This window comes from Carcharodon carcharias, chromosome 2 (genome assembly GCF_017639515.1).
Source record: "Carcharodon carcharias isolate sCarCar2 chromosome 2, sCarCar2.pri, whole genome shotgun sequence".
In the NCBI taxonomy this organism is placed as follows: domain Eukaryota; kingdom Metazoa; phylum Chordata; class Chondrichthyes; order Lamniformes; family Lamnidae; genus Carcharodon; species Carcharodon carcharias.
Genome location: NC_054468.1, coordinates 126,690,608 through 126,703,813, shown reverse-complemented (window position 1 = coordinate 126,703,813; position 13,206 = coordinate 126,690,608). Strand labels below are relative to the sequence as shown.

At 41.3% G+C, this 13,206-nt stretch overlaps 1 protein-coding gene across 1 annotated transcript in view; it reads left to right on the top strand.

The window, feature by feature from the left end:
• memo1 (mediator of cell motility 1) overlaps positions 1–13,206 on the top strand; it is a 39,623-nt gene that overhangs the window by 22,854 nt on the left and 3,563 nt on the right. Inside the window, exons 4-7 of the mRNA XM_041182976.1 lie at positions 1,222–1,334; positions 5,496–5,607; positions 8,405–8,547; positions 11,687–11,763. Of these exons, the coding sequence (XP_041038910.1) occupies positions 1,222–1,334; positions 5,496–5,607; positions 8,405–8,547; positions 11,687–11,763 (445 nt within the window). The remainder of the gene's footprint in view (positions 1–1,221; positions 1,335–5,495; positions 5,608–8,404; positions 8,548–11,686; positions 11,764–13,206) is intronic.

Below are 13,206 nucleotides of genomic sequence, written 5' to 3'. Positions count from 1 at the left end.
ACTTCACTAGACTGTTTAATGTAGAACTCCAGTGACTGCAAAATGAATGAAAGTTAGGGTGCATGAAACTCTAGGAGAAAACCCAAGTTTTTTTTGGCACCCTGAAACAAACTGAAACTCTTAAGTCCAAGTTCCTTTAATGTTTCCCAGTTACTGGATTTGGAAAATCAACACAAAGTGGTCAAATTTGAGGATGATTCCAAATCAGAAGGGGCAGTGGGATTTCAGAGGATCTCCGAAATGGCATTAGGTAGTACAAAGTTAACCCAGAATATTGTTCTTAATTGTAGAGTGAGAAACTAAGAATGGTGGATCAGCCATTTAGAACTTAGGGGAGGATACATTTCTTCACTTAGTGGTTTAAGATACTTAGGGCATTTCTATTCCAGTGGGCTGTAGATGCTTAGTCATTAAGTATATTGAATATAGAGATTTTTGGCACTAAGAGAATCGAGGGTTATATGGGGGGAAAGTGGAATTTGAGTGGAAGATCAGTCGTGACTTTATTGAATGTTGGAGCAAGCTCAAGGAGCTGTATGGCCTATTCCTGCTCCTGCTTATGCTCTTAAGGTGGCCAGAGGTACAAACTAGTGAAAATTGATTATAAGACCCATATCAAGGAATTCTGCACACAGTGATTAAAGAAACTTCCAAATAGTGCGATGGTGGCAAAACCCTGACATCAGTTCCAAAATAATTAGATGTTGCAATGGAAGGCTGTTACAATCTCACTAGATGGATGAAATAAGATGGGCTGAATGAGCCTTCTCAACTGTCATTTTTAAAATTTTTCACCTGGCATAGGCGTCGCTGGCTAGGCCAGCATTTATTGCCCTGGAGAAGGTGGTGGTGAGCTGCTTTCATGAACCGTTGCAGTCCGTATGGTGAAGGTACACCCACAGTGCTATTAGGGAGGGAGTTCCAGGATTTTGACCCAAGTGACATTACCATGTCACTCTCGGGCCTGTGACACTGAGATAGTTGAGCCCTTTTCTCTGTATTTCAATGGAAAGTAAATGGCAAGTGTCATCAAACCTGTCACCTACATTAAAGAGCAGGTAAAAAGGCAGAAGGTTGGAACCTGTTGCTGATCTCTGCTGCGTGTCTAACTGCTTGTTGTAGAACTGATGGGTTCTCCTTTTAAATAATTTCTAATCATTTGTGTTAAATTAGAAGGAAGGTGACTGCTTAGATTTACCAGTCAATTTAATTTCATCACAGACGCAGAGTTTTTATCTTGGGACCATCGCACCATGCGCCTCTTTCTCGCTGTGCTCTATCCACTGCAGATATTTATAGAACGCCTTTGTATGATCTACGCATCGATCAAAAGAGTAAGTGTCAATACTTGCATCTTGCTACTGATTAAAAAGCAAAGCATTATGTTTGGGTTTTTTAACATATGTGGAACAACTCATGTTAAAATCACTAAATCTAGAAATAGATTTCCTTTAACATTTATTATTAACTGTTCTGCCCCCCTTGAGGAGGTAATGGGCAAAGTAGAGGGGGAAATGCAGTGGTTGTGGTGTACATGGATTTTAGGAAACTCTGACTCGTTACCACATTGGAGGTTGTTAGAGAAGGTTAACGGTATGAAATTACGGGGAGAATGCCAAACTGGATTAAAAATTGGTTAGAAAGCGGAAAACAAAGAGTAGGAATTAAGGGCAGATTTTCAGAAGTTGATAATACTGTCCCACAGTGTTTCCGGGGCCACTCTGTTCATTGTATATACCAATGTTTTGGATATAGGCCTAGAGGAAACAGTGCTGAAGTTTATAAATGATACCAAAATATGGCATATAGTTAATTCTTTAGAAAACCAAAGAAAGCTGCAATGGGATATTGGTATGATGGGGAAATGGGCTGAAAAGGGACAGATGCAATTCAATATCAGTATGTGTGAGATGGTACATATTGTAAAATAAAACATCAGTTATTGTACTTTTAATGGAAGTAAGTTCAATGCTGTGATTTGGGGCACTGATTCACAGGACATGACAGGTAGCAACTTGGGTTATATAGTATTATGTAATATTTACAGTCTAGCAAGACAGATTATTCAGCCCAAGAGGTCAGTACTAGTGTTGATGCTCCACATGCGCCTTATCTTTTGTATAATCCTATCAGCATATCCATGTATTCCTTTCTCCCTCATGTGTTTATCCAGCTTCCCCCTAAACGCATCCATGCTAGTCTTGTGGGAGCCACCAAGTTCCACATTCTAACCAGCCTCTAGGAAAAGCAGTTTCTCCTGAATTTCCTGTTAGATTTTTAGTGACTATTCTTCATTAATGACCCCTAGACCTGGTCTTGCGTGCAAGTGGAAACACCTTTATATAACCATCCTATGAAATCTTTAATGATCTTAAAGATCCAAACCTGATCTCTTTCTAGAGGAGGAAGAGGGGCCAAATTGGAAATAGTATAGAAATACACAGAAGTTAGAATACGAAAAGAGTCAGTGGAGGGATTTGAAAACAAGAATGAGAATTTTAAATCAAGGTGTTGCCCTTGATTTAATTGTTGAGACAGAAACTGTTTACTCAAGCTTAGATTGAATAGTTGGATAAAGGAAAAAGGTTGAAGGCATATGGGAGCAGAGTGGGTAAATGTGATTGGGATTATTTGTTCATGTGAATGTCAACACCAGCATGAACTGGTTTGGCTGGATGTCTGTCTCCATGTTGTAACTTCTGTCTATTTCTTTACTACTTGCAGTTTGGCCCAACAACCCCACCCTAAACGCTTTTTCATTTGCCCAATGGATTTAGAAATGATCGGGTGTGGTATTAAGTCCCATGGGAGCAACAGGGCCCCAAGCTTGACTGGTCACTTGTTCTGAACTTTGCTAATTCTCATTGGGGGCTGTAGTGGTAATGATACAGTTGACACTTGCTCCTCTGACCTAGGGCTGAGGTAATTGAATCAGGATATCCCATTTGGTGCCCCTGTGGGCAACATCAGTGGCCCCCAGAGTAGGCCAGACCACCGGCACTTGCTGTCCAAGCTCCACAGGACCGGTGAAAAACACACCCCAACATTAGGCAGTGTCTTTAGAAGAGTAGTAAAGGAAGGGCAAGTCCTTCATCCTTATTTTCTGGAATAGTCCTCTTACAGGGGTCAGCAATTCAAAATCTCATTATTTATTAAACTGAATTAAATGTTTGTGTTGCTTGTGAAAATCACAATGCTCATTATTAACAAAAACAAAAACAGAATTACCTGGAAAAACTCAGCAGGTCTGGCAGCATCAGCGGAGAAGAAAAGAGTGGACGTTTCGAGTCCTCATGACTCTTCGACAGAACTTGAGTTCGAGTCCAAGAAAGAGTTGAAATATAAGCTGGTTTAAGATGTGTGTGTGGGGGGCGGAGAGAGAGAGAGGTGGAGTGGGGGTGTGGTTGTAGGGGCGTCCCTACAACCACACCCCCACTCCACCTCTCTCTCTCTCTCTCTCTCCGCCCCCCACACACACATCTTAAACCAGCTTATATTTCAACTCTTTCTTGGACTCGAACTCAAGTTCTGTTGAAGGGTCATGAGGACTCGAAACGTCAACTCTTTTCTTCTCCGCTGATGCTGCCAGACCTGCTGAGTTTTTCCAGGTAATTCTGTTTTTGTTTTTGTTTTGGATTTCCAGCATCCGCAGTTTTTTTGTTTTTATTAATGCTCATTATTAATTTGGCCAACCACGTGGTCTATAAATGTTCACTCTTTGATCCTGGCCCAAGGTCATCTGAGATTGGGCTGCCTGTGCCCAATAAAGCTCAGGCAGCTCAGTCCATTTTGCACTTGTATTTCTCTGTCCTGCATGAATCTAGAGATATGGAAAAGGGCTGTTCTTAGCACTGTTGCCTCAATGGTGGGTAAATCCTGAATCAGAATACCCAGGATCTGTTAGTATCAGCACTGAGATGAGATTTATGAAGACAGTGGGGACAAGGATTTAAATGTCGTGTGTGTCGTTCCCCCCCCCCCCCCCCCCACCCCGCCACAGGCTCCAAATGTTATAAATGGCCTATAAAAGCTTGGCCACACCCAGACAGAAAACTGACTTTTCAGTTGCTTGGAAGTATTCTGTTGGATTGTCACTTGGTATCATTTGACAAAGGGCACTTTGCAAGTCATGCCAAACTAAATCGCAAAGCTTTAAAAATGGAAGGGTTTGGGAATAAGCCAATAGGAAGTCTGTCAGACAGCACTGGGCAATCAACCCCTTAAGCTTTGGTGTCTCTCTCCACGGCAACCCTGATAGGAATAAAAGACTTGTGTGTGTTGACAGGCATTGTCACACAGCCGCACTGTCACAAGGCATCACTAAATTATAGGGAGCATGGTGTTCTCTGTTTGTGTGAAAACTAACATAGCTCCATACAGAGCTTAAATTGAGGAATGCCTTAATCATTTCACAGAACATGCACTTGAGCTTGCCTCGAGATCGTTTTCAGCTCCACTAAGTACTTTGTCAGAGAGGATAACAGATTGTAATATTCTGATAGTTGTTTTATTCTGTGTGCTCTGTGAGAGTGAGATAGAACCATAGAAAAGTTAACGGTGCAGAAAGAAGCCATTCAGCCCATCGTGTCAGCGCCAGCCAAAAGAAAAGAAACTAGACAATTAGTTTTAATCCCATTCCAGCACCTGGTCCGTAGCCTTGCAGGTTATAGCACTTTGGGTGCAAATCCAGGTACCTTTTTAAATGAGTTGAGCATTTCAGACTTAACTACCAATTTAGGCAGTGAATTCCAGATGCCCAACACCCTCTAGACAAAAGAGTTTTTCCTCATGTACGCTCTAATCCTTCTACCAATCACCTTGAATCTAAGCCCCTGCTAATTGATTCCTCAGATAGGGGAAACAGATCTTTTTTGTCTACCATATCTAGGCCCCTCATAATTGTGTACAGCTCAATTAGGTCACCCCTCAGCCTCCTCTGTTCTAAGGAAAACAACCCCAGCCTATCCAATCTTTCCTCACAGCTGCAGTTTTTCAGCCCAGGCAACATTCTTGTAAATCTCTCTGCTCTCTCCGAGCAATTATGACCTTCCTGTACTGTGTGACCACAATTCCAGCTGTAGCCTAACCAGTGTTTTATACAGTTCCATCATTACATCCCTGCTTTTGTATTCAATACCTTGTCCAATAAATGAAAACATTCCATATGCTTCCTTTACCACCTTATCCACCTGTCCTGCCACTTTTGGGGACCTTTGGATATGCACTCCAAGGTCTCTCACTTCCTCAACCCCCCTCAATGCGGAGAAATTCTTCAGTGTCCAAGTGAACCAATAACAAATGCCCTGTCCAATGTTACTTGACCAGTTCTTTCAGATTTCTGGCTCACACTCGGTCTGAAGATGCTGGTGAATTTAATTGAGTGATACTATGGTTAGAAATACCTCAAATGAGGGGCAAGGCACGTGTAGGTGAAATCGTGTTGAAGTCGAAGATGCCTTGCGATTTTGATTTTTTTCCTTTTTTGTAACTATTAGTTTATGGAGAACTGTGGAAGACGGGAATGTTTGAACGGATGACTATTCAGATAGATGAAGATGAACATAGTATTGAAATGCATCTGCCTTACACAGCTAAAACCATGGAGAGGTAAGTCACCCAACTGCTGTACATCATGAGTGAGCGTGCAGTTATTTAAAGTAAAACTAAATTTGAAGCCTCCCTCTTGTGTTTCCATTGGCTGAAATGTTGTAAAGGGCTTTGTGCTGAGAGGCGAGATGTTGTTCAGATAACGTGTTACTTTACTGCAGAGCTGGGACAACTCACCACCATCTTGTGCCATGCTTGGAATACTACTGGGCTCTGTGTAAAGTTGAATTTAATTTCATTTTCAGTTTGCTTCAAAAAGTCAGTGATTTTCTGCTCCTGATCTGGTCCTGCTTTTCATAATCTATCCTGACTACTGCTGCTCCATGAAAACCCATCTGTCTCTCCCGGTATAAATGGCCCAGCAACACCTGAGCATCATTTCCGTCCGCACCCCACCTCACCTCATCGACATCATAGACCTGTTGTTGTTCTCCTCTCCTCCCCCTGGCTCCTGGAATGAAGGGGTTATCTTGTGAGAAAAGGTTGGCCCTGTATCCGTTTGAGTTTAGATGAATGGGAGGTGATCTTATTGAAACATAAGATCCTGAACGGACTTGAGAGAGTGGATGCTGAGAGGTTGTTTTCCCTTTATGAGAGAGACAAGAACTAGGGGGCACAGTTTTAAAAATCTGTCTCCCAGTTAAGACAGAGATGAGGAGAATTTTTTTTGAGTCAGAGAGCAGTGGAGGCAGGGTCATTAAATATTGTTCGGGATGAGTTAGATAGATCCTTGATTGACAAGGGAGTCAAAAGGTATAGGCCGTAGATGGGGAAGTGGATTTGAGGCCACAATCAGATCAGCCATGATCTTATCGAATGGCGGAGCAGGTTCGATGGCCTACTCCTCCTCATTCCTATGTATGTTTGTATGAATCCTGGTCAGTGCTGTTTTCCCTGTTTCAATGTAGTGGTTTAAGCAGCTTGGAGGGGATGCAGCACAGATTCACTAAAATAATACCAGTGCTAAAATGGCTAAATTACGTTGACCGGTTGCACAGACCAGGCTTGTATTCCCTTGGGGAGGGGGAGTCCAGTGTTTGGGAGCATAACCTTGAAATAAGAGCTAGGCTTTTGAGGAGTGATGTCAGGAAGCATTTCTTCACACAAAGGGTAGTGGAAATCTAGAACCGTCCTATCCTAAAATGCTGTTAAGGCTAGGTCAGTTGAAAATTTTCTAAACTGAGATTTTTATTGAGTAAAGTTATTAAAGGTTATGGAACCAAAGCAGGTAAATGGCTTTAATAGCAGGTCGGCCATGATCCAACTGAATGGGTCCAAGAATGAGGAGTTAAATGGCCTATTCTTATTCTTGGGTCAGGTCTCCATGCTGTTTCTTCAGTCATGGGCACTGTATGCCTTGGAGGACCCAAATGCCCAACACTCAGTCCTTTTTAGTATGTCCAATTGGACTTGCCTTTTTACAGTTTAAATCAACTGGGGCTTGCTGACTTGGAGCAAACAGGGTTTTATTAGCACTCGTAATAAAGTAAGGGTCATGCAAAAACAGCGGGGTGATGGTACAGGACATTGTTCTGATCTCCAGCTGTGAAGTTCCCTTTGAAACATTTGCTTCAATCAAGTCATATGAGCATTCAGCATTTGTTAGACTGGAGAACATACAGCTGTGGTCCAAGTGTTCTTGACATTTATTTTTAAAGGAATTGGGTCTTCCTCCCTACTTAAAATGTAGCAGATTTTATGTCCTCACTGACAGACTGAACCTTCCATTAAGTTATCGGCTTTTGAACCTAGCAGCTGCACAGCATAGAAAACTCAGAGGCCTTGGATAATCAGTGGAAGTATGTGGATGGTAAAGTGTTCTGTATAAACACAGTGATCATTTTTGGGCCAATATTGGGGACAGAATTTGGGATTGTAGTGTCAAAACAGGCCCCTTTTATCCATCCACCTGAGGATACAGCTATGGACAATAGTGAGATCATCAAAGGATATGGAGAAGAATGGTAGAAATGTAACACAAAATTAGAAAAGGTCCTTTTTTCCTCTCAAAGTCACTTCTTCCACAAGAAATAAGCAGTACCTTATTCAATCTTTCAAGGAGTGGCTCTGCACACATCTCCGTCTTCACAGATGGTCGAACATGACTCTTATTCAGTTTGAGCCTGTTGGATGTTGGTTTGTGCCACTTCCTTGACCACAATAGCATGTGTCATGGAGTATCCAATCAACATTTATAGCCCTCAGTTACAAGATGCAGAAGAGAGAGAGATGCTGTCAAATCACTCAGAGTCAATTTGCCAACCAATCATCATCCTTTTCTGATGCAGTATAAATTATTGCTCTCTTTGAAATTTGGCATTCTTGTGCCTGTCCTGATGACTGCAAGACAAAAAGCTTGACAGCATGTCTCTCTTTTCCAGCAATACTCAAGTTCTGTACTACCAATCAATTATTGATATAAGTTTTGTCCAGAACAGTAGAATAAATAAGCTCCTCTGCTCTTAGAAATTGTTTCTTTGGAATCTTTGACATCCACTTGAGAGGGCAGACGGAGCCTCAGTTTAACATTTCATCAAACAGACAGCACCTCTGGTGCAGCTTTCCCTCAGTAATGTACTGAAGTGACAAACTAGATTAGCTACTCAAGGCTCTGGAGTGGAACTTCACCTTCTGATTCAGAGGGGGAGTGTGCTACCAAATGAGTCATGGCTGGTGAAAAAGAGAAGCAGGTGAGTAATCCAATGTCAGCTTGGACCCTTTTTAAAATGCTAAGAAAATATTTTTCATTCCTAGTAACTGTTACAATTTTTACTGAAATGACTCTGTTTTTAACCAGCCAAAAAGATGAGTTAACCATTGTTCCCGTTTTGGTTGGAGCCCTGAGTGATTCCAAAGAGCAGATGTACGGGGAACTCTTCAGTAAATACCTAGCGGATCCTCTAAACCTCTTTGTGATTTCATCAGATTTCTGTCACTGGGGTATGTATCAATTTAAACCACATTGTGCTGTTGGAAGGGATCTGAGAAAGGATGCCATCTTTGTGCAGTTTTGTCACATATTGTAATCTCATATTTACACTATCTTCTAAGCCACAAATCCATTAAAAAGGTAAATGTATAAAAGATAATCCTTTGAATACAGGTTCTTGAGTCTAGAATTTGGGAGCTGAGTGAGTTAGCTCTTGATTTTGATCCCAAGTGCAATTAAGCTCTAGAAGCTCTGTACTTCTGTTTATATATAAATATACAGCATGGAGAAAGTATTTTGTTTGTTTTAGCCCCTGTGCTGTTTATAAATGTTGAGGGCATTTTATTGCCTTTTTTGTCATTGTGAAGTGACTTTCAGATATCTCTAAAATGTTCCATCTACTATCTTGGTCCTCTTGTAGGGAGCGTTAATGTTTAAAGAGATGTCTGAACACCCAGTAATTAACTGGCAGAACTATGTCACAAGATTTCACGTTTCTATATAAAAATAATCCTTATTGTATAAATAAAGAAATTTAAAGAAAGCAAGCGCTATTAACATTATAGTTTATAACTATGTTTGCTATGAATTCAGTTTACTTAAACCTCCTCTCCAGCCCCCTGCCACTCCCTCCAAGAGTTCCCTTATCTTACAAAATCCTGAAGGTTCATTCGCTTTTCCTGGGACCAATCCAAAGGTAAACCACAGCCCTGCAGAAGTCACTTCAATTTCTTCTTAGTGTCCCAGTTATTCCCTGAAATATGAAATTTCATGGGGATCCTTCCATTAGCTTTTGACTAAGCGATCCTCCAATTTTCTTTCAAGACTTCCCAACTGTTGGTTCTTCAATTCACTCATGGGCTTCACTGCCGCCTTGCTTAGGAATTTAAACATCAGGAACACACCTGGTTCCTAATGGCTCTCTGTGCTCCAACAGCTCCTGTACTGCTTCTGGTGCCACAGCTGATTCCCAGTTTCTCTCTGCCTGCTTCAAGCTGACTGACAGCTAGCTACTGTAAGGCTAACTGCCTTTCACTGTAAGAACCATTGTGGATGTCGTCTTCTAGCTTTAAGCTAGGCAAATCTCCCAGCTTTCTATTTTCCCCTCATAAACCCCATGTCTCTGAACTGAGCTCGAGCCCCCACCCGCGTCCTGTGCGGTGATCGATAAAGTTAGTATTTTCTCTGCTTAAGGTGCAGGCCTGACTAACATTTATCTCCTTTTGCTCCCTTGACTCAGTGAGCCGCAACTGCACGAGACCAAATCTGCAACTGCCTTCTGTGAGAAAAACCCAGCTAAATTAACCAAAAGAACCTTCTAACCTCCACAGCCCATCTCCATGACAACATGGCATGCTTTGGGAGGTCCCAAACACAAATGTAAATCAACTATCTTACCTTTAACACAACTCTTTGACTCTGTAGCCCACATGAATAATGGATATGATTCCATATCACCCATGGAAACACCCATGGAAAAAGCCATGTTTACAAACTGCCTGTAGTTTCTTTTCATCTGGGAACTACATAAACAATTTAAATCTTTATTGAGACAAGGGTAAACTTTCTGGCTCCATTACAAGTTAGGGATGGCTCATTCTTTGTTCAAGTTTTTTCATTATCAACTCTGACCTTGTATGATAAGCACAGGTTAATTAAACCTAGGTTTGTTTGATTTGCCTTTACTATAGAGTTATATATCAGTTTCTTAACCAGGTTTTTCCATTTATCTTTCATTTAACACTTCAATCTCTAATATAAAAGTAATATCTAAAATATTAGTATAAACTATGAAACCGGATGATTATGACAATACCATTAGTAGATATTAAAATTCTCAACCCCCAATAGCCTTATATTTTAATAAATTGTCATAGAACTCATTTATGGTTTCACAGCCTGGCTCTGATGCTTATTACAAGAGTATAATTGGATGATATTGGAGTTTGCTTTCATTGCTAATGGCAGACATATTAGCCTTTTTCTTTCTGTTGCTACCCAACATTAAAGTATTTTATTTTTACAGTGCAAGTGAACCACAGTGATAGAAACTTCGAGCTAGGGGGAATTGAGTGGAACAGTAGGTTGGCTTTTTACCTCTGGGACCTAAGTTTGGATCCAGCCCAGACTCTGAGGTGAATTTAGCTGGTCTCAGCCCAGTTCTTGACAGCACACAACTAAGTGTTCCCTGTCCGACACTGATTGGCAGTCTTGCACTCAAGAGGCCCAAGAATGCTTGATGTGGAAAATGGGACAATGCCACACTTTGACAGTAGGGGGCATTCCTCTCAGTTTAGGGACAGAGCACAGGGAGCTTTACTTGATGTCTGACCTGGGAGTGCTTGATATGGAAAGAGTTCCATTATGTGCATATTATTGTTAATTTTATCAAAGGTTTATTTATTTAAAAATCCATTGTGGCCAAGGGCCGAATTGAGGTAAGTTTTTACAATCGATCATTCGAAATAAGATATAAAAATACATACCACAGAGTAGAATAACATATTTATCATGGTGGTATTTACATTGTCAGGGTTCAAATTTTAATAGCCATTAGAATTTGTTCATTGTGCAGATGAGATATGGTATTGGACTATTCTTAAATCTTGTCATATTACATCTTCATTCAGTTGTTTTGAGTTCAGTAGCTGGTAGCATCTGTGAGATGTCTGCAGTTAACAGGTAGTGAAGCTTGGAGTTCAGCAAACTTGTGAAAGGACGGCAGACTTGATCGTGTCTATTCTTGCGCGTCTGCAGACCACAATCATGTAAGGCATCTGAATAACTATGGTAATTAGGACCAAGAATGACTTTGCAAGCCCTTTTCTAACACTTTCAATGGCTTTACATTGCTGCTTTTTGATTCTGCTTGACTGCACAGGTATTCCAGGAGAGGGCAAATAATGGATTTACAGAGAGCCATGTCTACAAATGAATGAGCTGTTCCCTTTAAAAATGCGGAAAATCAGGCAGCAAAAGTATTACACGGGCCACCTCATTATTTATAGAACAATGGGCATGAACAGCAGGAGGCCATTCAGTCCATCGGACTGCAGAGTACTTGTGTGATTAAGGATGTAGTGTTTGTAGCTGGGTTTAAAGCTTGCTGGACCACCTCTGCCTCAGATTCTGACACTTGTTATTTTTCAGGGCAGCGTTTTCGATACACACATTATGATGAGAGTCAAGGGGAGATCTACAGATCGATTCAGCACTTGGATAAAATGGTACGGCATATGACGTTGTTTTCTGAGGGAGGAGACCCTTTGTTGTGTTTCCTGTATACAGTTTTGTTCCAACTTTGCCATTTGTAGCAAATTAAACACAATTAACTGCATACGAAAAGGAGCCTATCATTCGAACATGGCCGTTTCTGTGCTGTACATTCTATGTGGCCCAACTGACCTATGGAGATGTTTATGGTCCATACAAATCTCCTGCCCCTCTTCATCTAATCCTATCAGCACAATTTTCTATTCCTTTCTCCCTCATGTGTTTATCTAACTTCCCCTTCAATGTCTCAGTGGTAACAAGTTCTACATTCCAGCCAAACTCTGGGTAAAGATATTCTTCATGATTTCTTTATTGGAATTACAAGTGACTATCTGATATTTATTGCTCCTAATTCTGGTCTCTCCCCAAATGGAAAACATCTTCTTTGTCCACCCTATCCAAGCCCCTTCAAGTCTGCCATCAGGTATCTGTTACATTAGTGAAAGCTCAAAGTCCTGGTGGTTCTGTGGATTTGGTCTACTGCTGAAACACAAGTGATTTCCCCAGGCTGTTTGTTGTCTAGATTCATGACCAACCTGACCTAAATCCACTAAGCTAATAAAGGCTGAATGTTAAGTGAAGCATTTTTCTCTCCTTTGCCCTTTAAGCGTTTGAAGCAGAAAAATGGCTCATCCTATTTGTGTTTGGTCATTTCATGCACTTCTATCTATAAGGCAGACTTACCTGCATAATTCACTACTATTGCTTGGGTGTCTCTGCTCTGCCATGACGGGCTGTTCAGAATTTCTTGACTGCAAGCAAATCTTGAATCAAAAAGCTGCTTTACATCAGATGCTGTCTTTAGCTGCCTTGGCCCTTTTCCCACCCTACATCTCTTGTGCTCTCTAACTCTGTCTCCTCTTTAAGATACTCCTTAAATACTACCTCTCCGACCAACCTTCTGGACACCTGTCTAACATCTCCTTATGTGTCTCAGTATCAAACAGTGATATGTTCTTGCAAAGTGCCTTGGGATGTATTGCTATGTTAAAGGAGCTATATAAATACAAGATGTTGTTGTAAATTGTCTCTTTTTAAAACTTACTTCACAGAATATAGGCGCTGCTAGCTAGGCCAGCATTTATTGCCCATCCCTAATTGTCCTTGAGAAGTTGGTGGTGATCTGCTTTTTGAATCGCTGCAGCCCATGTGGTGTAGGCACACCCACAGTTTTGTCAGGGAGGGAGTTCCAGGATTTTGACCCAGTGATACTGAAGGAATGACAATATAGTTCCAAGTCAGGATGGTGAGTGACTTGGAGGGTAATTTGCAGACGGTGTTGTTCCCATATATCTGTTGCACTTGTCCTTCTAGATGGTAGAGGTCACGGTTTTGGAAGGTGCTGCTGAAGAAGCCTTGGTGAGTTGTTGCACGGGCTCCAAGTCTTTTTATTGGGG